Here is a 25,365-nt window from a genome sequence, read left to right as displayed (position 1 = left end):
CTCTCTCTCTCTCTCTCACCCATTCCCTCTCTCTCTCCCTACAGCTAACTTCCCGATGGACTGGAACACATATCATGACTACAATGACATCGAAGCGTTTATTGGCATGATGAACCTCACGAGCGGGGGTTACCTGCGGGAGGAGGTCGCCACCATTACAGGGGAGGGGCGACCGCTCAGGGTGGTGAGGGTAACGGATCCGACCACCACGGGGCCCAAGAAGAAGATCTGGATTGAGGGAGGTGAGTGGTGTGTGTGTGTGTGTGTGTGTGTGTGTGTGTGTGTGTCTGTCTGTATGTCTGTCTTATTTTTATGTCTTGTTTATTTTGTCCTTGTTTGTTTGTTAAGTGTAAGTTACCTGAGCTTATCTAACTTAAGCTAACCAAATGAGAGAGAGAGAGAGAGAGAGAGAGAGAGAGAGAGAGAGAGAGAGAGAGAGAGAGAGAGAGAGAGAGAGAGAGCTGACTGGGAATAGGATAAATGATGAAGAACCACAAAGAGGAAGGTAGGCAAGGAAATAAAGTAGATGGAACGAAGGAGGAAGAGAACCAGAGAAGAGGAAAGAGGAAGAGGAAGAGCGAGAGGAAGTCAAGAGTGATGAAATTGAAGAATAAAGCATTATATATTAAAAATTCACCTACTCTTTCACTGTCAAGAATAAGATAAGAATGTTCTCAATGGTTATATAATGGGACTTTTTCCTCTCCTCCTTCCTGTTGTAGATAAGATAAGAAACAATGGGCGGTTGCTTTTGTGTGGCTTGTGATCTTATCTCTCTCTCTCTCTCTCTCTCTCTCTCTCTCTCTCTCTCTCTCTCTCTCTCTCTCTCTCTCTCTCTCTCTCTCTCTCTCTCTCTCTCTCATCGACTCCTAATTTATCTTGCCTTCTAATTGCATTCTTCTCATTCCTCTTTTTCACTCCAACCTTTCTTCCTTGACGTATTCCTTGTCTCATTTTCCTCCTTTATTCTTTTTTTGTGTGTGTCTTCTAATTTATCTCTTTTTTGTTATATTATTTCTTTCACTGCATCCTCCTCATCCTTCTTTTCACTCTATCCTCATTTAATCCATTTCTTCATCATATTTTTCGTGTCATTTCCCTTTTCGTGTGTTACTTTCGTCATCTAATACGCTCTCTTCTTTCAATTTCTTCATCACATTTCCCTTCTCATTTTCCTCCTTTTTCTCTCATTGTTACATCATCTAATCTCTCTTCTGTCAATTTCTTCACCACATTTCTCTCATGGCTTTCCTTATTTGTCTTTTTCTTACAAGCGCCATATGACGGTGATATTGCTGCGCCTTCCCGTTTTAAATCAACTATTGTTTTTTTTCTTTCTTTCTCATCTAATCCGCTCTTCTTTATCAATTTCTCCACCATATATCCCTTGTCACTTTCTTTATTTTTCTCTCATTACTCCCTCATCTAATCCCACATCTTGATATCCGCCTCGTCGTCGCCTCCTGCAGGTATCCACGCGAGGGAATGGATCTCACCCGCTGTCACCACTTTCCTGATCCACCGCCTGGTCACCGATCCCTCGTGGCAGTCAATCCTGCGCGACACGGAGTGGTACCTGGTTCCTGTGGCCAACCCTGACGGCTACCAGTTCTCCTTCGCCGGGGACGCCAGGTCAAGGTGAGAGAGAGAGAGAGAGAGAGAGAGAGAGAGAGAGAGAGAGAGAAAGAGAGAGAGAGAACTTGCTGCTAGGTGAATAGGGGGTACACATTAAGAGGCTCGCATTTGCCTCGCCGCTCCCGGAATTCGAACCCGGGCCTCCTTGGTTGTGAGCCGAGCGTGCTAACCACTACGCGGTGTGTGTGTGTGTGTGTGTGTGTGTGTGTGTGTGTGTGTGTTTTTTTTTAAAGGGGTTTCTGTCCAAAGACAACAAAAAGACGGCAAAATTAATAGATAAATAAATAATAGATAAAGTCAATAAAAATGTCCACTGAAGATGTCAGTCCCAAAAGAGAATTGTCCAAAAAAAATATCTAAAAATTACGAAAGATTATGAAATTACGAAAGATTATGAAAGATGCATCGGTAGCAGGATTAGTATAATGAACAATGACACACCGTGAAGGCAAGGAGTGGTGCAGCAAAGGCGCATGTTCAGAAACGCTTTGCTCTTTTACCAAGACTATTTTCAAAGGTCACTGAGATGATTGACCTGGTTTTCATGAATGTTTCTCCTGTTAATAATGTAGAGATTTTGTTCATCTGTTACTAGACCCGTAGAAGTACCCTTAAAAATCCTTGTGACTTCAACTAGAACCTTTGTAAAGTAGTGGAGGTGCGGCACAGAAGTGATTCAGAATACGGGCCATAGTCATGAACAGCATAACCCTAACATAGTTTACAGTCCTGACACACCTTCGCCTTCCTCTCCCCTAGGCTGTGGCGCAAGAACCGACGAGTCAACGGGGTCAACGGACGGTGCAAGGGCGTCGATTTGAACCGAAACTGGGATCTCAAGTGGGGCGTGGGTGCCTCTGGGAACCCCTGCAGCGAAACGTACAAGGGTCCCACTGCGTTCAGCGAGAAGGAGACACATGGGCTGCAGAACTTGATGAGGCAGATTGGGGACATCGATTTGTTCATCACCTTTCACAGCTTCGGCCAGACGGTGCTGTACCCCTGGGGCTGGACCGTCAAACCCCCAGCGAACGTCAAGATGCTGAGAAGAGTCGCCAGGAAGTACACGGACACTGTCAACCAGATATCCAACGGTTCAACGGACTACCAGATCGGCGGGTCCGGTCCCCTGTACGGCCTGGCGTCTGGCGCCACAGACGACTGGGCTTACGGGGAGCTCGGCGTGCCGCTCTCCTACACCATCGAGCTGCCGGACGATGGTCATTACGGGTTCCTGCTGCCGGAGAACCGCATCAGCAGCACCGTGACGGAGACGGCGGCCGGCGTGTACTGCATGGCGAGCTTCATCGCCAACACGGGTTCCTGTGCGTCGCGCCGCACCAGGAACCCGTCGTGGACATTTCGTAGACCATCACCAAGATTCTGGGGCTGAGATCCCGCCTCCTCCCTCCCTTTGGCGAACTATCGTGGCGGGTGTGTTCGTCATGGCGGCCTCCACCCGTCCTGCTAGCGGCGTCCTCCTCTTACGGGCGTTGGTTGCAGCCGCCATTCTGTACCCTCTGTAGTTACTTAATTTCTCAGTCACGCTGTATAGTGGCAAGTTCAGGCCAGCACGCATCAGGTTCGCCCATAGCCTGAGTAGTGTGCCTGCTGAGCTTTGTCTTCTGCTGTAATCATGCTCTGTCATGCCCAATTCTGCCCCTACACACGTCGCCACCTGTCCTCGCTCGCAGGGGAAAAATTTATATTCTCAGAAACGTCCAAATAATGTCACAACTTCTCGTAATTATTAAATAGTTCACATCAAACAACTCCAAGCTACGAGTTTTGTTGAGGGATTTGCTGTGAACTGTTGTTTATTGTGTTCGAACGCTGCCTGACCACTTCTATTGCGTCATTCTGGCTACTCACGCCGCGGCAGGCACTCTTGCGACTCTTGTCCTCAACTGTCCTCTTAGCGTCGCTAGACACGGTGAGTAGCGAGGGCCAGGCTGCAGGAGTGTGAGGTGTGGGCCCGTATTTCAGAAGCATTGCTCTCTCACCACCACTGTTTTCAAAGGGCACAGAGATGATTTACCGGGATCCCAAGACTTCCTCCTGTTAGAAATGTAGAAATCTTGTTAATGTGTGAAATGTAGAAATCTAGTTAATGTGTCACTAGAAACCTAAAAACACCCTTAAAGCCTTTTGAAAGTAATGGAGGTGCGGCGTAGAAGTGTCTCATTATACTGACTTAGGAGCGAGCACTGGAAAAGAAGAGGATAATGAACGCACTAATAAGCGCAAGAAACAAAAAAGAAGTATAGACATAAAAGTACTTCAGATGGGACCATTAGTTTAGAATTTGTTGTAATGTATGCGTGGAAATAATTTGCATTGTAGATCCTCCTGTGACCAGTTGACAAATTTTAGCTTCGCATCAGGATCATACGAAACACTTAACACGCCTCACCTCCACTACATTCAGACTGTTCTAGATGAAGTTGTACAGGTTTTTGAGGACGTTTTCACATTTCTAGTAGCAGATTAACATGACGTACATTATTAAAAGGAAAAACAGTCTTGATAACCCGGCTTTTGAAAACAGTGGAGAGAAAGCAAAACATTTCATGAGACGGGCCAAGCACTCCATTGATGCAACCTCCTCTTCCTCTTCCTTCATCAGTGTCAGTTGCTGGGACAAGAGAGTGCGTTGTGCTAACTGCTGATGTGTCAGAGCATGATGACCACGTGCTATTATTATTATTATTATTATTATTATTATTATTATTATTATTATTACTATTGTAGTCTTTTCGCGTCTAATTTTTGAGCGTTAGAGAAGATAAAATTTTCGTGGTAGATTTTTTCTTCTCTCCGTTTATTATTATTATTATTATTATTATTATTATTATTATTATTATCATTATTATTATTATTATTATTATTATTATTATTATTATTATTATTACTATTATTATTATTAGTGTTTTTTTTTCTTCGGCCCATCACCACCATCGCCATCACTACCATCATCCACAACAGCCTCCTCCGTGCGCCTACACCATAAACACCACCACCATCACCATCATCATCATCGTTTTAAATTATAGTAACAACAGTAAATGTCTGTGCAGTTATATTCTGTAGGTACACCAGTGGCATTATAATTGTAAGCTGATATGTAACTGGATGAAGAGCAATTAGGAAGCTACGTCATATTTATGGTGGTGAAATTTTGTGGCAATGTTGACACGCTTGTGTATCGTACCAGTTGTGACAATTGTTGTACTGTGTTCGTGCCTTTTTTTTTTCCCTCTCCAATTATATGTTTTTTTATAGAAGCCTATCTACGTATATTTGCTTCTCGTAGTTATTTTGTGTCGCTTGATAAGTTGCATATTATTTATTATGTTACTTTAAGTTATATATATATATATATATATATATATATATATATATATATATATATATATATATATATATATATATATATATATATATATATATATATATATATATATATATATGACAGTCGCACTTATTTGTTTGGTGAAGTGAATCATGAAGCAAAGTTCGAAACTTGGAATTGTTCTTAGCTTCACACATGACACATTTAAGGTTCATTTGGGGCTTCAAATGAGATCTTGAGCCAAATTAGGTTGAGCATATTTTTCTTATCATCATTGTAAGAAAGGGAAAGGTAGTTATGGTCAGTATTATCTTATGTCATACCAATATTTCGTACCCATGTTGAAGATGAAACTAGTTCGATTTGTTATCCTATTGTCAACGAGACGGTGAAGGAGGTCATAACAGGTCATGGCAGCTGTATACACGTGACCTCTGATAGCCTTCTACCTCAGTTACTTGTCTCCGTGAATAAAGCGCAGTGATAACACTGCTTGTCTTATCATTGTATCATATCTGCCTGGACGTTAGGAGGTTATTTCAACAGATCTGTGTAATTATCAGAGTGCATGGAGCCTACCACTGCCGAGGGATGGAGATCAAGTGAGGAATACCTCAGAAACAAGGCACACAGGACAAGATCAACAGTAGTGTGGTATGAGGTACGCCCAGTCCCCTTCGTGTAGTCGTCAGGGGAGGTGGGGATGATTGTACGATGGGCACCTGAAAAAAAAAAAAGTTTTTTTTTTTTCTCTTATATTTTTCTACATCAGGTGTTCCGTCAAGAATATCTGCGGTTTTGCACACCGCAGTACAGGTATGATAATTTTTTTCCCTTTTTTTCCCCATATTTTTATTTCTTTATTTATTTTTTTCTGAGGGATCAGGTTTTATTTAGTTTCCTGCAAAAAATTACCGCTTTCTGTCTACTCACAACTAGAAAATTATATTTAGCTATAACTAGTTTTTCCCGAATTTATACGAAAAAAAAAAAAAAAAAAAAAAAAAAAAAAAAAAATATATATATATATATATATATATATATATATATATATATATATATATATATATATATATATATATATATATATATATATATATATATATATATATATATATATATATATATATATTTTTTTTTTTTTTTTTTTTTTCGTAAATCCAAAAAATAATCAATGTATCTGCAAGATATATTTTTAATTAATATTTTATTTATTTTATACAGTAGAACACTGGTTTTTACCAAGAAATATGGCGAAATATAAGGAAATATAATAATATTCGAGTGAATCTGACTCATGATGGACTTTTTTTTTTTTTTTAGAAACAGTCTTTAGGAATACCAAAAGTGTTTTAAAATTAATGACATGAAAGTTTTAATATTCAAACCAAGAAGAGAGATAATAACGTTAAATAACACTTATTTTTTTTCATTCTGGAAACCTGAAACACTTTAAAACACAGCGACATGGAACTTATATGATCTAAACCTTCAAGTAACGAGAGAGTAACATTAAAAAAGCACTTGACCTCTATAAGAGCTTGATTATGATCCAAGCCCACAGGTAAGGAGATAGTAACGTTAATTAATATTGGATCTCTTTTATAAAGGTTTGAATCTGTGAGTGAGTGGTGTTTGTGTTGTGTATTGCAGTGTTTGGGTCATGGCGTCTATAGCAGGTGTTTGTTTACGTGGTGGGAGGAAGGGCGGCGCCTCACTACCCACCATACCCTTCACTTCCCTTCACTACCCTCACATATATATGACTCTGCAGGGCTGCCTCTTCTCCCCCACATGTTTTTCCAGCCAGTAGACAACCCCCCGGCGCCAGATGAGGAGCCGGAGGAGGAGAAATATGAGGTGGAACTTAGGAAACGGAAGACTAGTGAGGAGAGAGATCCCCGTCCGCGCCCTCTGTCCCGCATACCAGATGACCTACCCAAGATTGACGAGAAAGAAGGGGACGAAGACTCCAGACTATCTCGCACAGGGTATAATTTGTCAGGATATCTGTACAAGGTTTCCCTTACGACTAACAAGAAGCATGTCCCCCCACTGAAGGGCCTCGGGAGCTCCCCCAAGAAGAGGTGGTTCGTGTACTCAGACAGCGTGTGCAAGCTGTACTACTACTCCAAGAAGAATGACACAGAGCCCCTGGGCATGATTGATATAGCGCTGGCCACCTTTTTCTTTGACCCGGAGAACAAGAATGAAGGGCAGTTTAGTATTAGGTGAGTGTGATTGTGAAGCGTGTGTGTATGTGTGTGTTGCTTTGATAAGTCACATCCTCGGAGGTTTTAGGTTTAGGAAAGTTCATATGTGGTGTTTAAGTTTAATTACAAAATTCCTGTAATTGCAGTTGTGATCGTAATTTACATAGAAATAAGAAATGATGATTTTTAATTCAATTTTGAAGCTTCAGTCAAGTATATGACTTATTTTATTGGTCACATTACTAGTCAGCACTAGTGCCAATGTGGGGTCCCCAGTTGGCTGCTGGGGATCCCAAGTTGACATACGTGTCTACTAATCTTAAAAACTGAATTGAACTAGAGTAACCTGGAGCTCTTCATGAATTCAGAATATTGTTCCCATGATGAGGATTTTCTTGTAACTCACAACCACACTTTCCAACCAAAAGATATTAGGAATTTAGAAAAAAAAAAAAAAAAATCTAGTAGGTGGTTGCGTAGTGACAGATGCAGCACAAAGCCAGCTAACAGAGAAGTAACAAAATTAATAGAGCTCATACAGACAAGGACCAAAGAGAAGTTCAATATGATGTTTGAAAGTCTGGACAGTTCATGTCAATACAGCTTTTTCTGCCAGAGAGTTCCAAGGAATCAGTAATTTGTAAGAAGTGAGATCTGACATGCTAATATGATGAGTATGCATGCTTTGACTGTGAGCCTTTGTACAGCTGGGACCAACCATTCTCTCTCTCTCTCTCTAGTAAAGCTGCAGTTACACTAATCAACAGAAACCTTGGATCTACACAGTTGAGTTGGATTTCGTCCAGGTTCGGACGAAATCCAAGACTATCAGTGGTGGAGTGAGAGTTTCAAGAATATGGTTGGTTCTGTTTAAAGGAAGAGCATCCAAATGAAGGCAACTGAAAGTCCCTCAGAGGGGTAGATTCTCATTTTAGTGGCAGTGCATGTAAAGGCTCCAAAAATTATCTTCGTACGTGATGATTGTTATGTTCCTGACATCTAAGGCACTATACTTACATTCTCCTGGTGAGAGGCTTTAGTTCCCTATCTACAATCTCTTATGGCTTTGATTTGCCCATTACATGGTGTCATGTGAAGATTTGCTAGTGAGTGGGATGGGATCATCCCATGTTCTCTGAGAAGGAACTTGTCCTTAAAAGAAAATGGAAGTCCAGTGTGGTGTGTATATAGCTTTTATTTGAAGCTTGAAAGCCTTTAGATTATGTTTGGTTAGCACTTGTAGATTGCCTAAAGGAATAGAGGAAAATGACCAACTGGTATGTAACGTCTTTCTCAGGTGGGGCAACCAGGAGATGGTGCTGGATGCGTCATCAGTCCAGGGACGCATGTACTGGCTGCAGCAACTCCAGGCTGCCCGCAGGGAGTACAGCCACCGCCGCACCAACACCAAGACTCCCACCAGCAGAACCACAGCTACTGGGGTACTTTTTGTTGACTCCCTCCTCTCCTTCCCTCCCCAGCTGTGTATACAGTGATTTAATGGTGCATATGTGTGTGTATCCATAGCTGTTAATGTATCATACTGTAAACGTCAAGAATATTCAACAGGTAACATTTCAGGTCATTGTTTATGCCATCCTCCTCTTACAAGTTCATATGTAACAAAGTTTTTGTCACTTTTAGATATGTTTTTATAAAGGCTGTCATGGAAGCAAAATGAAGAAAAATGCTTGCTGCATCAGGAACATATGCCAAAGACACTTATCCTACAATTTTGATGATTGTTTTGACCTTTCTCTTGGAACTGGCATCTCACTGTTTTTCTGTTTTCTCTCTCTCTCTCTCTCTCTCTCTCTCTCTCTCTCTCTCTCTCTCTCCTCTCTCTCTCTCTCTCTCTCTCTCTCTCTCTCTCTCTCTCTCTCTCTCTCTCTCTCTCTCTCTCTCTCTCTCTCTCTCTCTCTCTCTCTCTCTCTCTCCTCTCTCTCTCTCTCTCTCTCTCTCTTTCTTTTGGCCTGTATCCCTCTAACATGAAAAGAATAAACAAATAATAATAATAATAAAAAATAAAAAGGCATTTCCTCCCTGCTCCTGCCCACAGCGGCCTGAGTCTGGGCTGATACAGCAGGACAGTGACACTAACCCAGCAGAGTTCCCAGACCCCCACTACGACCTGCAGATGCCCATGGTGCGGCCCACTGACCTGCTGCCCCGCCACCACACCACTCCATTCACAGAGGCGTGGCTCGGCCTCTCCAGCCTCCTGCCAAACACTCCTCGGATATTTCGAGGAACCCACAGTCATGAAAGTGAGTGCTGAGGATAAGGGAAGACAAGATTAGAGTGAAAGTAATTCTGAGGTCTATTACTGTAATGTATTATATAAATTTTCCTCCAGTTAACATGACTTTTTGTACATTTATCTATGTACATGCCAGGCTGAGATCTAAATAGCTGAAACAAACCACCCAACCAATAGAGATTTTTAGGATTAATCAGATTTTCTTCATTAAACTGTCCTTCCCTTGAAAATAATGAGACAGCCAAGTCTCCTGTTCTCCTCATTAATCCTCACATCTCCTCTCCAGCCCCCAAATCTCCCTCAAGTCCTCCACCAACCTCACGCAACAATATCAACGGCTCCCCAATGGAAGACTTGAGCCTGGGGAACCTGCGCCAGAAATTTAGGAGTTCCTTTAAAAGTCGGAGGGCTCATGAGAAGAAGGAGGGCAGTGAGGCATCCAGCACTCCCAAACCAGCCACCTGCAAGAAGTGTGAAGAGGTGCCTGCGATTCTTTTCTTACCTCAGCGAACTTGCAGTATCTTTTTTTTTTTCTATGCAGTGAACTATAAGATTTCTGCTTCATTGTTGATTGATTAGTGAACTTTGTGAATTTGTGTGAGATTTTATTACTACAATGGATGATACTAAGGTTATTATGCTCAAATTTTTCCTGAATTATGTCAGTTGATTTTTTATTTTCTTTTAATCAATGAGATGGATTTAGAATTTTTATAATTTTCATTCATCAGTTAAGGCATTAGACTCCTTATATATTGATTTTGTGATATTAAGTAGCAATAATAACAATGATAGTGAAGACTTCTCCAAAAAACTGATGATGTTGACTTATTTCAGCTGCGAGGAGAGCTGATGACAACACAGGAGGAGCTGACAGTGACGGAGGACAAGTACCAGGCGTCCAGGGAGGCGATAGAGGTGCTGCAGAAGGAACTGGAGGCGCTGCAGCAGGAGAAGGCCACACTGTAGGTGCCTCCACAGCCTGTGTTTGTTGTGGTTCCCAGTGTGCCATTTGAAATCAAGATGCCTTACTTGTTCTTTTCATTTGCTATTTGTGTATATTCTACCATTTTCTTTTAGTTCTGTGATGATGGTCTTGAAAAATTCCAATATGTTGAAATATATACATATGTATATATTTCACATTTTTGTATGTCTCCCTGTACTTGAGCTGTATTCAGTAAGTACATATACGTGATTCATTGACAAGGAAAATGTTTAACTAGCTGTACAGCTGATTAGGTGCCTAACAAAAACCAAGCTTGATAATAGATACTTGACCTCATCTTTGTGATAGAGCCCTTTGGTTAATAACAAAATTCACAAGCTGAGGTTCATAATTGTAGTGCAAAGAGAAATAAGAGAAATGCAGCATAAGGAAGATGCAGTTTGGAGATGGTGCCATCATACTGAACCATTTACCAACAGGAAACTGTCAGTGAACAGTTTGCACCGTGACATAAAGCAGATGAGTGCAGCACTGAAGCTCCCATGACATGTATAAGGTGGAGACTTGCCCTAGACCAATCTCCATTTTATTCTTTTCTTGTATCTTCTGTTTCATCTCATTCTTCTCCACCAGACCAATATCCATTTTATTCTTTTCTCTCCCAGTTTCTGTTTCATCTCTTTCTCCTCCATTGCAAAGGATCACACTGGACAGAAGTGACCTCACTGACCACCATGTCATTGAGATCCTACGAGGGAAGGACCGGCGCATCATCCAGCTAGAGCATGAGGCCCAAGTGTCCACCAATGAGATTGCCCAGCTGGAGGAGCACCTGGCTAATGCCCAGGCCCACCACGAGCACCTCAATGAGAAGCTGTCCATGCTATACTGCTTGATTGAGGTGTGGGAAGCTGCTGTTATTATGACTGGTCCTCTATTTTTCTCCTTTTTTTTGCTCTCCTTTTGCCATTTCCTTAGAGTTAGGGATTGTTGCCATTTATTAGTCTCTTCCAGTTGTCTCTTTCCTGCATCTTCCCCTGTGACTCCCGTCTTTTGCAGTTCTATCGCAGTTTCATCACTCCATCTTACTCTCTGTCTTCCCCTTGATCTTCTTCCCTCTGTTGGTTTTCTCCAGGCTCTTTTAATTGGTTCCTGGTCTTCTCTTCTTACCTTGTGACCAAACCATCTAATTTTTCATCCTATCATTTCTGTAATGCATTCCACTCATGCTCTCCTCACTTCTTCATTTTGTAGATGTTCTCAGAGTGATACACCCATTATCCACATTAGCATTCTCATCTCTGTTCTCTCCAACTTCCTCCCTTCTGTTTTCTTCAGTGCCCATGTTTCTGCTCCATATATCTCTTGATCTTGGTGTGAAAAGAATTAAGGACTTTAGTGAGAGTGAAGTGTTTGCAGTAATAGGAATGGCCAGTGAGTGGGCAGTAAGGGTGAATTATGGTGTTGCAAAGTGGTTCATGTGTAACTCTGAGATGGTATGGACATGTAAAAGATAATAGATGAAAACTGACAGAGTGATGCAGAGAATGGATGAAGACTGACAGAGTGGTGCATAGATGGATGAAGACTGGTTGAAGATAGTGATGTAGGGAATGACAGATGGATGCAGGGAATGAATAAAGAACTGCTCTGAAGTAATGTCATAATGATGTGTTGAAACTTAAATTTAATCGTGACTCCATCTTTTCAGGCAAAGGACAAGGCAATTGTCACCTTAACTCACCAGGTTGATGATGCCAAATCTTCAGCCACACCCTTTGTTTCCACACTTCCCAACTCCTCCTTTTATGTCTCCGCTGATTCCCCCCCTTCCTTCCCCAACCTTCCGGGGCGCTTCAAACTTTGTCACCCCGCGGCACACAAACCACTGACACTGAGGGGGATGCCCTGAAGGATGCAGTGGAGGCTTACAAGGCACAGAATATCTTCCTCAACAAAGAGATCCTTGAGCTTCATCTCCTTCGAAAGCAGTCGGTTGAGAGAGAGGACAGGCTCATTGCGTGAGTATGCTGTTTGATTCTGTCTTGCTTGTTGGCTGATTGTGTATGCTTGGTTTCACATTTGCGTGGTTTAATTTCCCAGTGAACTTGGGAATCAGAATTACTCAAATTTCATCTGCTGTGCTGTTGATCCCCATAAAATGAGGACAGGAGTACTTTCTCTTCTCTGTCAGGGGCCAATGGGCTAAGAGAATGGTGTGAATGAGTGAATATGTGAAAGTTGTGTGCCTTTCTTGGTTACCCTCCATTTTTAGGGAGACAGCCTTGGTATATGTATGCATGTATGTATTTTCTATCTTTGTTTTATGGAGATGAGGTGTCTGAAGCATATTGTTAAGTTACTTATATGGATGGTGAGGAACAAGGAAGTGTGAAGGAGAACTGGTGTAGGAAGGAAGTGGGTGGGCAGTCTGACAACATGAAGAGCATGAAAGAGCAAATCATGGAGAGGATAACTGACACGTTTCCCCCCTCACCACCTGGCAGAGAATCCAGTGAGTGGGAGGCCAGATTCTACCAGACCCAGAGCAAGTACCTCCTTCTCCTCAATGAGCTGCACTCCCCCCAGCCCAACCAGCACGACCGCTCCATTGTCTCCCAGCTCCTGCAGGATGTGGTGGGCGCCAATGATCCCCCTGACTTGAGGTTGGCTGGTCCATATATTTGTTCTTATCTCTCTTTCCCTCATTTCAGTCTCCAAGATAAATTGGTCCCTTCTCTCCCTCTCTTACACACACACACACACACACTCATGCCCTCTCAACCTCTCTCTGAAGGATGATTCAAAGCAAGGGGCATGAGTGTGATGTTGCTGAGATAAAGTAGCCCCTCTTTCTCCATCACACACTCATGCCCTCTCTCCTTCCCTCCCTGCAGGGTGATTCAGAGCAAGGGGCGTGAGTATGACGAGTACGGCTTCTGCATCACGGGGCCAGACGATGGGACGCTTGAAGCCAGGGCATCCTTCCTCCAGAAACAGTCACAGGCACTCGCACACCAGATCCAGGTAGTGCTGGATGTGCACACAGACACACACACACACACACACACACACACACACAAAAAAAAAAATCAATAAATAAATAAAAAATGTACACAGTTATTTGCTCTTGTGGTATGTTGTTTTTGTGCTTGTGTTCGTGTTGATTTCTCTGTCCACCTTTTAGTTTCTTTGTCTCTCTTTCTGTCCCTTTTATTTGGCCTTTTTCTTTCTCCATGCTTCCTCTCATTTTCTTTTCCTCTCTTCTCACCCCCTAATAGTTTCATCTTTGTTCTTCCCTGTCTTTAGCCTTTTTTTCCCCTAATTTTCCTTTCATTTCATTTTCCTCTCTTTTCATCTCCTAATCATGTCTTTTTTTGTTCAGTGGTGACCTGCTGTAATGAATCTAATTGGATCTTGGTTCTTGTTCTTCATAGCCTCTGGTGTCTATATGTATGTATATTAAGGAATAATTTGTTCCAGGTTCACAGCCAATACTGGATTTGCCATTAGACACAACCTGTTTAAGAGAATTCACAAAGAAGTGGTTCACAGCAGCTTGCCACTGTACTGTATGCGGGCTGTGTTGTGTTTCTGTCGTGTGATGTAGTCTGTGTTGATGTGGTATAGTGCCAAGATTTATGTGACTCAGAAGTGATAAATATTTTATAATTTTTTTTTCTATAGAATAGTAACATGTCATAATCAAGATTTAAAATCAGGTTTGTTTGGCTTATGTTAATGTTTTACTTAACTCCATTAAACTTTGTGTATAAATTTTTTCCATAAACAAATTAATCTAGTTGGCTAGTATTTGTAAATTGAGTTTGAAGTTGCATCTTTTACAGCCACAGTTTTATATAATTTACAGTTTTAGATTTTATAGTGTTTATCTTGAGCTAGATTGCAAGAACTCACCACCACCTGAGCACATTGCATTGTAGGTCAGTCGTGACACCTTATGCTTCTTAGTTGCTTGACCTGATAACTCATTTTTGTTCATGGTGCCTGTATTTTTGCCCCACAGCTCCCACTGTCTCACTGCCCCTTGTCCTGCAGAAACAAGAAGGGGTGGCTATAGTTGTCTAAGCTGTGTCTGACTATTGTTACTATTATTACTCTCACACAGCAAGGTGGGGCTTCCTGGGAGAGCAAATGGGAGAGTTTTCTGGCAGGAACGAGTGCCAAGGAGCTGCCCACCTGCACAGAACTCAAGTACCTGATTAGAGGGGGCATTCCTTACCAGTACAAGGTCAGGATGGGTCAAGGCCACCTGGTATATCAAGGCCCACAGGATTGTACTATTGTTATGTTGTAAATTATTTCTTACTGTGCTGCATGTGCTGTGTAGCCGCATGTGTGTCTGTGTGTGTTACTTACGATCTTTAGGCCTGTATTTAGAAATCCTTTGCTCTCTCACCATGACTGTTTTCAAAGGCCACAGAGATGATTAGTTGGGTTCTCAAGTGTTGTTTCTGTTAATAATGTAAAAATCTTGTTAATCTGTCACTAGAACTGTTAAAAACATCCTTAAAAATTAGTATATCTTCACCTAGAGCCTTTTGAAAGTAATGGAGGTGCAGTGCAGAAGTGTTCCTGAATACTGTCCTTGGATGTACATGTATTAAAAAACAAACCATTTACTGTCTTCCAGGAATGTAAATTAATGTTACATCAGGAGATAAAGGTTTGTAATGTAGTGGTAAAATTATGCTGTGTAAAGTGTATCCATGGCATTAGGATGGGGAAATTAAGTGAAAGTTCATGTTTGGAAGTGTCCAGATTGCAGGCAGAAGACTTTTGGATTAAATGTAAAGGGTGAAAAATGACCCAAAACAGTCTTATATACAAATCAGTGTTTCCTAAATGTATGGAGTAACATCTAAGAAAGAGAGAAAGAGAGAAATATATTTCAGTGTAAAATTATATAGTTAATGGAAAACAGACAACACACACACACACACACACACACACACACACACACACACACACACACACACAAAAGAAAAAGGGGGCAAATGAATAAAGAGAGTGGGACATCAAATAGAAAAATACAAATATATACAGAGACAAGACCATAGGGGTTTAGTTCAGGCCATGGATACTGTAACTAACAGCTTTAGAGTAATTCAAAATACACAAACTAACAATACAGCTAAGTAAAAAAAATCTTCAGCTTAACTTAAAATAAATATACAAACAACAATACGACTCTGTATACCTTTAGACTTAAAACATCACACACTAACACCAGTATACTCCAACAGGGGAAGGTGTGGCGCCTGTTGATAGATGCTCGTGTGAGCCCCCTGAGAGCTGCAGTACCCACTAATTACTACCAGGACCTGCTTGCCTGCCTCACCTCCTCTGTGCTGGACCCCGCCACCAAGCAGGTAAGATAAAACTGGAAGGAAATTAAAGGTGCAGTGTGGAGGAGAAAATTAAGCTGGAATGAAACTTAAGGTACAGTGTAGAGGAGGAGATAAAGCTGGAAGGAAACTTAAGTTACAGGAAACTTAAGGAAACTTAAGGTACAGTGTAGAGGAGGAGATAAAGCTGGAAGAAAAGTTGAAGTGTGGTGTGGAGCAGAAAATTAGGGGGACTGTTTGACCAAAACCCTAAAATTGCTATTAATCAACTGATTTTCATGAGTCTTTGGTATATTATATATAACAGTGGGGAGATGTTGCATGCTAAGTTTTCATAAATAACCACATTATTGGTGTTTTTGTAATTTTTTGAAAAACAGAAATTCTGATATTTTGTTATTTCTGATGCAAAGTTGGTAAAAAAAATTGCAAGTAAACTACAATCAATTATAAACAGTTTGTTGGGAAGGATTTTTTTTTATTTCCTTAATTTTTTTTTTTTTTTTGCAGAATTTTTCAAATTTTGGTCCTGTGTAGAAAATATTACTAATTTATAAATAAGTAACCTAAATTTTTAAAAATCTGCTTCCAACAAAAAGTAACAATTTTATCACTTTAATATGCAAAAAAGTTTCATTACAATTGGTGCAACAATTATTGAGAAATAATGAAAAGAAGAAGAAAAAAAAGGCAAACAGATATTTGCAGATAAAAGCAGACAACTATTTTTGCCTTCTGTTTTTGCTTTTCCTGCAAAACAACAACCACGTGTGACATCACAGGAGAGGTCAGAAGGGAAAGGGCTGTAACATCTTTATTTTTGCAAATTTTGCCAAGAAACTACATCATTACAAGGGCAAACGATACACGATACAATGAGATTTTTTTCAAATATTTTCATTTTTTAAAATATTTTTTACTTTATTTTAGCAGACGGTCACCTTAAGCTGGAAGGAAGGCAATGTGCATGTGGAGCAGAAAATAAAGGTGGAAGGAAACTTGAGGTGCGGACAAAGCAGGAAGGAAACTTAAATCAGATTTATGTGTGAAATTGTTGGGATGTGAAGAGGGAATAAAGGAAATAAAGATGAAAATATTGGAAAAAAGAGAAAATGGGGAGCTTTGGTGGTGATTTTCAAGATGGTAGATGAACTGTGTAGAAAACTTGGATAGAAAAGTCTCTCTTGATAAGTGATGACGTAAGAACAAGACTTCTGAGTACACAGCAAACAGGATTAGATACCTAGAGGATGAGAGCAAGAGAGAGAGAGAGAGAGAGAGAGAGAGAGAGAGAGAGAGAGAGAGAGAGAGAGAGAGAGAGAGAGAGAGAGAGAGAGAAAAGTTTCACCTGTAGGAGTACTAATACTTGGGATGAGTTAGAGGCAGAAGTGGTGTGTGCTAGAAATGTGTAGGTCTGGTGCCTTCTTGCAGCTTCCCTTAGTTTCATATGTTATAGTTTTATCCATGACCACAAAATCAAGCTTAGGCAGAAGTAGGCACAGGGACAGGACAGTAGGAAATCCACTCAAATCTGGTAGTACACAATAGCAGGGTCAATACATCCACTACCCCCATGCTGCCAGATTGAGCTTGACCTGCTGAGAACACTGCCCAACAACCGGCACTACGAGGCCATGCACTCTGATGGGATAGCCAAGCTGCGGCGAGTCCTCCTGGCCTTCTCCCGCCACAACCCATGCGTCGGGTACTGCCAGGTGAGTGGGAAGGATGGCAGGGGTGCTTTCATGCCTTATTTATACAAGAGTTAACCTGTATTTTCTGTCTTTCATCCCTTTTTGTGATAAACTGTGGAACTCCCTTCCTGCTTCTGTACTTCTCCTATGCTATGATTTGAACTCTCTCAGGGGAGGTTGCAAGATATATATCCAACTTTGGATAATCCATTTGGCTGTTTTCTATGTGGACTGGCACCTCAGTGGGCCTATTATTTGTACTTTCTTTTTGTTTCCCATCTCATGAACCCCTCTTACATAATATAAATATATATAACTGTATTCTGTCAACAGTACACATATATTTATTATGCAAAGGAAGGTGTCAGTCATATAATTTTCAGGGTTTGAATCGCCTGGCTGCCATCGCACTGCTGTTTCTCAATGAGGAGGATGCATTCTGGTGCCTCATCTACATTGTCGAGTACCTCATGCCACCTGATTACTACAACAAGAACCTGCTGGGATCTCAGGTGGACCAGGTAAAGTGAAGGATGTTGTTCACCTGTTATTCCAGTCCTTATCTGCAGAAAGGTAGTGGAGGAAAATAAAATTTATTACATTTTTTAAGTCTTTGTCAGTTCTGATTTTGCTCTTGCAGGGAACTTGATGTTAGATATGAAAATCTATGCTCATCTGGAGTTTCTGCTGCTTATGATTTTTTGTATTTTATTACTTCATCTTTCTTATTCACATCTCTGTTATTAGTGTTCTTTTCTACTTCTGGTATGTCTTTCTTCCTTTCCTGCCACTGGTATCATTTTGTTTGTCTACTCCTCCATTTCTGCCACTGACATACTTTTTTTACTACTGGTCTTCTTTTCTGCATCCTTCCCTATCCATAGAAAGATAATTCAGTCTTATGCTTGCCCCAGAGAGTCCTGAAAGACCTGGTTGCTGAAAAACTCCCAAGACTGAACAGCCACCTCACTCGTCATGGCCTCGACTTCTCCCTCTTCACCTTCAACTGGTTCCTGTGTGTGTACATTGACATCATCCCACCCATCACCTACCTCACCATATGGGACTCCTTCCTTTACGAGGGATCTAAGGTACTGTCTTCATTGAATTTAGTGTTAGTTTGTCATTTAGGCTGTTAGTCCATGAGTCGGCTGTTCATTGTTCTTTCAAGTGGACTGATATCCTTCACTCATTGTGTCTGTTAATCAGTCACTCAGTCAGTCCATTGTGTTGCCTTCCTTGCTCCATGTTCTGTTAAATCAGTAATGCTGTTTATTAGTCAGTCATTCAGTCATGTTCAGCTTTTAACTTGTTAGTCAGTGAAATATCTTTCAGTCAGTCAGTCAATTAGATGTGTTGTCCTCCTTGCCTCAGGTTCTTTTAAGTCAGAAGTACTATGTATCAGTCATATATATATATAATATTTAATCTGTCAGTCAGTGAGACATCTTAATGATCAGTCAGTGACAAACTCATACAGGTTGTCATCAACTTACAACTGTAAACAGTTATGACTGATCGATCATAAATTGATCTGGTTGTAAGTTGGTCAATGTAATAGTTACCATACAGTGCAGGAAATGGTAGGTATTGTGAAGTATTTCATATGTGTACAACCAATAATTATTATAGGACATGCTTCTATGGCATTTCTGTCACAAATACCAACACTTGTGTTGCAGTACCAGACGTGGAGTAGTCGTGGCCAATACTTGCCCTGCACTGCCAAACAAATGCAGTCATGGTTTTAAAGTCAGTTAGTCATAAATCACGTAGTTTGTAAGTCAGTGACAATCTGTATGTTTTTGTTCTTGCCTCAGTCGGTGAAGCAAGTACAATGTTTGCATTGCTATTCAGTGAGCTAAACATCCTTCAACCAGTCAGTTAGTTGGTCAGTTGGTCAGTCACATGTGTTGTCCTCTGTGCCTCAGGTTAAGTCCATTAGTCAGATATGTATGTACTGTGTGAGTTCAACCCCTGTGCTGTCTTTCTTCCTAATGCAAGAGTAAACCATTATTCGCATTTCATTCCCTTTGCTGGTAAACTCTGGAACTCCCTACCTGCTTCTGTATTTCCCCCTTCTTACAACTTCAATTCTTTTAAGAGGAAGGTCTCAAGACACTTCTCAAATTTTGGTTAATCCTTTTGGCTCTTCTTTGGGGACTGGCACCTCAGTGGGCCTTTTTTTATGTAAATTTTGTTGCCCTTGGGCCAGTGCCCTGCTGACATGAAAAAAAAAAAAAAAGTCAATATGTCTTTCAATCCATCACTCAGTCACTCACGCAGTATCACCCCTCTTGTGTCAGGTTCTGTTCCGATATGCACTGGCCATCTTCAAGTTGTGTGAGGAGGGAATACTGGAGCGTGCTGACTACATGGAGATCTTCAACTACCTCCGCTCAGTTCCAGCTCCCATCACAGACATCCCAAAGCTGCAGGAGGTGAGTACGTATGTGTGTGTCTGGTGTTTGGTGTCCTGTTTTGTGGTTTCTTGGTCCTTGTTCGTCTGTTGTGATCTTTTATGTTTGTGCCCGTTTAATTTTGAGGTTGTTGCTGTTTCCTTGTCTGTTTTCTTTTGGGTGGGCATTTTGTCTTCTTGAAAGGATGATGTCTGAATATTTCTCTCTCTCTCTCTCTCTCTCTCTCTCTCTCTCTCTCTCTCTCTCTCTCTCTCTCTCTCTCTCTCTCTCTCTCTCTCTCTCTCTCTCTCTCTCTCTCTCTCTCTCTCTCTCTCTCTCTCTCTCTCTCTCTCTCTCTCTCTCTCTCTCTCTCTCTCTCTCTCTCTCTCTCTCTCTCTCTCCAGTATCTCTATTGCTGTTACTTGAGTGCTTTTATCTAGCCAGACTGTGATGTCCCTCAGTGATATTGTATAGTTTATTCTAGTTTCTTGCAGTCTGGTTGTGTTGTTATGCTTGTCTGTTGACTGTTTGTTGACTGTTTGTTGTCTATGTATTAGTATGTTGGCTGGGCTTGTTTGTTTATATTTTCAAGGGGTGGATATGCAGTATTCATTGTCTGTGTATATGCCAAATTTTTTACGTTCAAGATTGTCTTATTCACATCTTGCCTTGTTTTTCATAAGTTATTTTATCGGTGGATTTGTTTTGGTTGCCTCAGGTTTGTTAATATTTTGCATAGTTGCATTGTACAAGCTGGTAAGTAGCACAGAGGAGGATAAAAATAATGAAGGAGAAAGATGAGAGGAGGAATAGAGAAATATTTTATTATTAATGATGAGGCTCTTTTCCACTATCATTTTTTTTTTATTATTCTATGCTTTCCATAATTTTCTATTTACTTTTTCTTTCATGGTATTTGGACATATCAGTGTGTTCCTTAGTGGATGTTTTTTGCATATTAATTAAAGTTTTCTATTTTTATGCCTAGGTGGTTCTTAGTTTTCTTTTTTCTTTTATTTTTGATGACTAAATGATTCTCAGTTTTCTTTCTTCTCCTCCCCTCCTTGATTTCCTCTTTCCTTTTCTTGGTTTTCTCTTTTTCCTTTCTTTGGTTTCTTCTTTTCCTTTCCTTGGTTTCCTCTTTTCCTTTCCTCCATCTCTTCCAAAATTGAGGAGTGAATGAGACAGCTGGTGTATTGAAAGACTTTATTGCTCCAAAACTTTTGACGTGAGAGAGCTGAAAGTGAATTGAACCCAGAGCGCAGTGCTGCAGAGGACAGGAGCATCAGGAGGGAGGGGGAGGCAGGCTGTTACTGAGCTTTTAATGCAACAGGAAATACAAATCAATAAGAATACCCTTCACTTGTACCCACCATGAGCCTTCTGTTGGCAGCATAAGAATTACACACAAGCAAGACCACATACACTGTGGTGAACGCACAGAGACCTGTCCTTAATTCTAGTTGCCAGTGGCCGTTGAATTAGTACTTTAATGGACACTGGCCTGAGAGAGGTAAAAGTTAAGTGCCTTAAATTTGCCAGATAATTTTGAGCTTCTAAAGAGTCTGAATGTGTTTGAGTAAATGTAGCAAGTCTGTGTTTCATGTTTGGGTGTGACTGAAGGCCTCAAGGGAGGGTTAAGTCAAGGGAGTGTCACCAGGAAGAGGCAGGAGACTGTTTTCTCTATGAAAACAACAGCAGGGGGATCAGGGCACCAAGCCTTAATTGAACAGCAGAGGAGGGGCGGGCATTGTCTTGATTCAAACACTAGCACAGATGAAGCTGAGGCTGGATAATAATAATGATAATATACAGTACACACACCCACACATCAAGTGGATAGCCGTCCATCCTACAGCTAAGCTAATATACTGGGTTATCCAAGTCTCCCACTAACTATTTGGATCTCCCACTGAGGACCCAAGGCAGCTGGAGAACATTTGTAGTGCCCTGGAATTGACTGCCTCTTCTAAGTGTGTTGTGGAGTTTGGCTACTTCACTGTTAATTATTCTTTTTTCTGTGTATTTCTGTCCCCATTTTGAAAGCCATCTACATCACCTCTTGTATTCCTCTGGTTTTCTGACCATTGAATTGATTACCTAATATTCTGTTGATTTCTATTCTGAGACACCTGACTATTTCATTCTCTCTCTCTCTCTCTCTCTCTCTCTCTCTCTCTCTCCTCTCTCTCTCTCTCTCTCTCTCTCTCTCTCTCTCTCTCTCTCTCTCTCTCCTCTCTCTCTCTCTCTCTCTCTCTCTCTCTCTCTCTCTCTCTCTCTCTCTCTCTCTCTCTGCCACCCATACAATGATGATATCCAGGACAATGCATCACATATATTTGTCTGTCTGCCATTGTCTATCTCCTCCACTTATAACAATACTGAAAAGACACCTAAGTTACATTACTCTTTCTTTCTCTCTAATGTAATCAAAGATGACTTTTGATATACTTTTTTTTTCATATATAATTTACTGTGGCTTTTCTTTCACTTCTTATGATTACAGTCAACTTTCAAGACAGAGTTTTGTTTTCTTTAGTATCTGATGATTTTTTTTTCTATGTCAAATCATGCTCTCTCTCTCTCTCTCTCTCTCTCTCTCTCTCTCTCTCTCTCTCTCTCTCTCTCTCTCTCTCTCTCTCTCTCTCTCTCTCTCTCTCTCTCTCTCTCTCTCTCTCTCTCTCTCATTCCTACTCTAAAGATTACCGCTGAGAGAATCAAAGTACAATGACTAATGAATAACTGTACTATGGCTGGTACATAACTACACTTATTTCTCCCTCTTTCTCTCTAATTCATGTCTATTATATATTCATGTTGAGAAAAAAAGCATACTGGTTTGGCAGGGATAATAGAATAGTAGTTAGTATAATAATAATTAGTTTAAGTAGTTATTAGCCATTAATCACATACTTAGTGGTACTTGGAATGCTACGTACGTACTCATTTATGTATGCAAGGTTAGGTTCGTAGGAGAATATAAATATCAATTACACAGGAGTTTACGTGTGTGTGTTTGTATACATATAAAAGTGCGTTATGCTTCCTCTAGTGTATCATTAACTTGAGGTGTATCCTTCGCAGCCTCAGTTCGTGATTGTGTTGATGCATAGCTGACTGGTGAATTATTTTTTTTTAATTCTATAGATGAAGTAAACTGGCAAATCTCACCTCCTGTACTTTTGGCATATGAGAAATTATCAGTAGTACTGTTCTTCCTTCTATAAAACACAGGGTAATATGTATGTACTATATAGATTATTTCTAGACAGTTTTCTAACTTTGTTTTATAAGTACCCAAGTATTGGTAATAAGCTTGTGTGTGTGTGTGTGTGTGTGTGTGTGTGTGTGTGTGTGTGTGTGTGTGTGTGTGTGTGTGTGTGTTTTTGAGGAACTGTCTTTGGTTCTTTTTCATGTTATAAAGTTGGGTTTGGTTAGAGATATGTGTTTGTGTGTTGTTAATTCATGTTTGGGTTTTTCCTTCATATTATGATGATGTGTGTGTGTGTGTGTGTGTGTGTGTGTGTGTGTGTGTGTGTGTGTGTGTGTGTGTGTGTGTGTAAATTATGAGCAATTATATTAATACTGCTGGCAAAGTTAATACTGTCTTGTGTGATGTTGCCTTGACTTTTGGTGATAACTTATATTTTGTATTAGAACACCTTTTTAGCAAAATGAACTAATCAAATCCTGTGTATCCATATGCATGTGTGTGTGTGTGTTTGTGTGTATTGGCAGTCACAAAAACGTCTAAATACACAAGTCATCTCAAAATAAATAGCAATCCATCACCACATACAACACCATCACAACTCCAGAACACTCACCACCACCACCACCACCACCATCATCACTATTCAGCGTTCGAAACCTGGGCCTTAGAGTTGCCTGGCTGCGATGGCGCGGTGGAGAGCCTTATTCCTCTTTTCCCTCCTCTCCCTCTTCTCCTTCACCTTGTCCTTGGCCTTCTCCTTGCGCATGTTCTTCTTCCACCCGTGTTTCTTGGTGCTGAACTTCTTGGGGGGCTTGTGGGCCTTTCCCTTGTTGGCGGGGGCTCCGGGCTGGGCAGCGGGCGAGGGCTGGGCTGCGGCAGGGGAGGCAGGGCGGTGCAGGGGTTTGTTTACCTTGTGGGCCTTTGGAGGGCGTGGGGTGACATGGATCAGACGCTCAGACTCCATTGGGATGCCGTCCTGGGAAGGGAGGGAGGCAAGGTGAGGGAATGGCTTGGGTGTGTGCATGGTTTGGTTACGTTGTGTTACGTCACCTGCATAGACTGAGTGCTTAAGTCATTTCACTGATTGGTGAATTTTTGATTAGTAATTTTACTGATTTCTATTTTTGTCTAAGTAATTTAACGGATTTCTGGATTTTTTATAATTAATTTAACTGATTTCTGATTTTTTTTTGTCTAAATAATTTAACTGATTTCTAGTTTTTTGATAAGTAATTTAACTGATTTCTGGATTTTGGCTAATATTTTTTTAATATTTTTTTTCCATTAGTTTAATTGTCTTTGCCTTGTCCAGGGTGCAAATGGTAAAAAAAAAAAAAAAAAAAATCGCATGTAATTTAATAAGATTTTTTTTGGATTTTGGCTGATATCTTCGTATTTTTGTATTTTTTAAAATTTTTGTTAGTATTACACATTGCATTATTGGTTCAGCTGCCTGCCTTTGTCCCATCCAGGGTGTGAGTGGTATAAAAATTTGCCTTAATGCGTCTGCTACTGATCAGAAAATTCAGAAAAAAAAAGAAAGAAATTAGAGGGTTTGGCATCTCGATTTTCTCAAAAGTACCGAAAATAAATCATGCACTTTGTTTATGAAGGTGACGATAAGTTGAGGACGTCTGGTAATACATGGTGAAATACTATGATGCTTTTCTCCCGCCGTATTCAGAGTGCAATGGTAATTTCCATCCGTAAGACAAAAATTTTCTGAGCCTTCACTCATCACAAGACTGAAAAAAAAAAAACATGGATAATTCGTTAATGATTGTGAAGGGAGTTAATCGTGCTTTTAAAAAGTGGCGTATGGGGCTGCTGACTTTTAAAGGGCAGAGGAAAATGGAAAACAAAGAGGAAATTCACACTTAGGTTAGATTATAATGCGTAAAAGATTGTAAAGTCGGTTAATGATGCTTTTAAACTGGTATATGGGGCTTTAAACTTTTCGAAGGGCAGAGGAAAGTGGGAAACAAAGAGGAAAATCACATTTGGGTTATTTCCATGACCTCAATGCACACTGAAAGGTCACACGCCTAGTATTACGTCACACTGCAAATACTACGTGGGGAGGTGTGAGGGGGAAAAAATAGGTATGATACAAATGACTACGGTAGAGAAAAGTGACGTTCTGAAAATATAAAGGTTAGTAGTAGTAGTAATAGTAGTAGTAGTAGTAGTAGTAGTAGTAGTAGTAGTGCAGTTTGGTAGTTCAGGGTAAAATATGCTATGAAAAACGATACATATAAAGCGGAATAAAGAGAAGAAAAA

The 25,365-nt window shown here is 40.6% G+C and overlaps 4 protein-coding genes across 10 annotated transcripts in view; 3 read left to right on the top strand and 1 right to left on the bottom strand.

Moving 5' to 3' along the window:
• LOC135090222 (carboxypeptidase B-like) overlaps positions 1 to 5,476 on the top strand; it is a 30,370-nt gene extending 24,894 nt beyond the window's left edge. For all 5 annotated transcript variants that reach the window (XM_063986730.1, XM_063986729.1, XM_063986732.1 and 2 more), the window contains exons 5-7: positions 45 to 242; positions 1,470 to 1,638; positions 2,395 to 5,476. In XM_063986730.1, the coding sequence (XP_063842800.1) occupies positions 45 to 242; positions 1,470 to 1,638; positions 2,395 to 3,028 (1,001 nt within the window). In that variant the 3' untranslated portion in view covers positions 3,029 to 5,476. The remainder of the gene's footprint in view (positions 1 to 44; positions 243 to 1,469; positions 1,639 to 2,394) is intronic.
• A 1,671-nt stretch (positions 5,477 to 7,147) lies between these two features.
• LOC135089973 (TBC1 domain family member 2B-like) lies at positions 7,148 to 12,631 on the top strand. The gene is made up of 10 exons (XM_063986162.1): positions 7,148 to 7,218; positions 8,498 to 8,642; positions 9,260 to 9,467; positions 9,747 to 9,940; positions 10,298 to 10,425; positions 11,109 to 11,312; positions 11,794 to 11,905; positions 12,121 to 12,219; positions 12,324 to 12,430; positions 12,604 to 12,631. The coding sequence occupies exons 1-10, from the start codon at positions 7,148 to 7,150 to the stop codon at positions 12,629 to 12,631; spliced, it is 1,296 nt and encodes a 431-aa protein (XP_063842232.1).
• A 145-nt stretch (positions 12,632 to 12,776) lies between these two features.
• The window catches only part of LOC135089972 (TBC1 domain family member 2B-like), a 53,907-nt gene continuing 41,318 nt past the window's right edge, over positions 12,777 to 25,365 (top strand). Inside the window, exons 1-8 of the mRNA XM_063986161.1 lie at positions 12,777 to 13,075; positions 13,307 to 13,436; positions 14,539 to 14,661; positions 15,677 to 15,802; positions 17,362 to 17,493; positions 17,856 to 17,993; positions 18,387 to 18,563; positions 19,779 to 19,913. Coding sequence (XP_063842231.1) covers positions 12,777 to 13,075; positions 13,307 to 13,436; positions 14,539 to 14,661; positions 15,677 to 15,802; positions 17,362 to 17,493; positions 17,856 to 17,993; positions 18,387 to 18,563; positions 19,779 to 19,913 — 1,260 coding nt within the window. The remainder of the gene's footprint in view (positions 13,076 to 13,306; positions 13,437 to 14,538; positions 14,662 to 15,676; positions 15,803 to 17,361; positions 17,494 to 17,855; positions 17,994 to 18,386; positions 18,564 to 19,778; positions 19,914 to 25,365) is intronic.
• LOC135090224 (trinucleotide repeat-containing gene 18 protein-like) overlaps positions 21,064 to 25,365 on the bottom strand; it is a 34,145-nt gene continuing 29,843 nt past the window's right edge. For all 3 annotated transcript variants that reach the window (XM_063986735.1, XM_063986736.1, XM_063986737.1), the window contains one exon: positions 21,064 to 24,061. In XM_063986735.1, the coding sequence (XP_063842805.1) occupies positions 23,750 to 24,061 (312 nt within the window). In that variant the 3' untranslated portion in view covers positions 21,064 to 23,749. The remainder of the gene's footprint in view (positions 24,062 to 25,365) is intronic.

Source organism: Scylla paramamosain, chromosome 34 (genome assembly GCF_035594125.1).
Source record: "Scylla paramamosain isolate STU-SP2022 chromosome 34, ASM3559412v1, whole genome shotgun sequence".
NCBI classification, from domain to species: Eukaryota; Metazoa; Arthropoda; class Malacostraca; order Decapoda; family Portunidae; genus Scylla; species Scylla paramamosain.
This window is presented reverse-complemented; position numbering and strand designations above follow the sequence as displayed.

Bases quoted from the DNA above. Each gene is read 5' to 3' on its own strand.
- LOC135089973 (XM_063986162.1), top strand. From the start codon at position 7,148: ATGATTGATATAGCGCTGGCCACCTTTTTCTTTGACCCGGAGAACAAG. The intron at 9,941-10,297 runs GTGCCTGCGATT...GACTTATTTCAG, and splicing joins CCTGCAAGAAGTGTGAAGAG to CTGCGAGGAGAGCTGATGAC. The intron at 11,313-11,793 runs GTGGGAAGCTGC...TGGTGTGAAAAG, and splicing joins CTATACTGCTTGATTGAGGT to AATTAAGGACTTTAGTGAGA.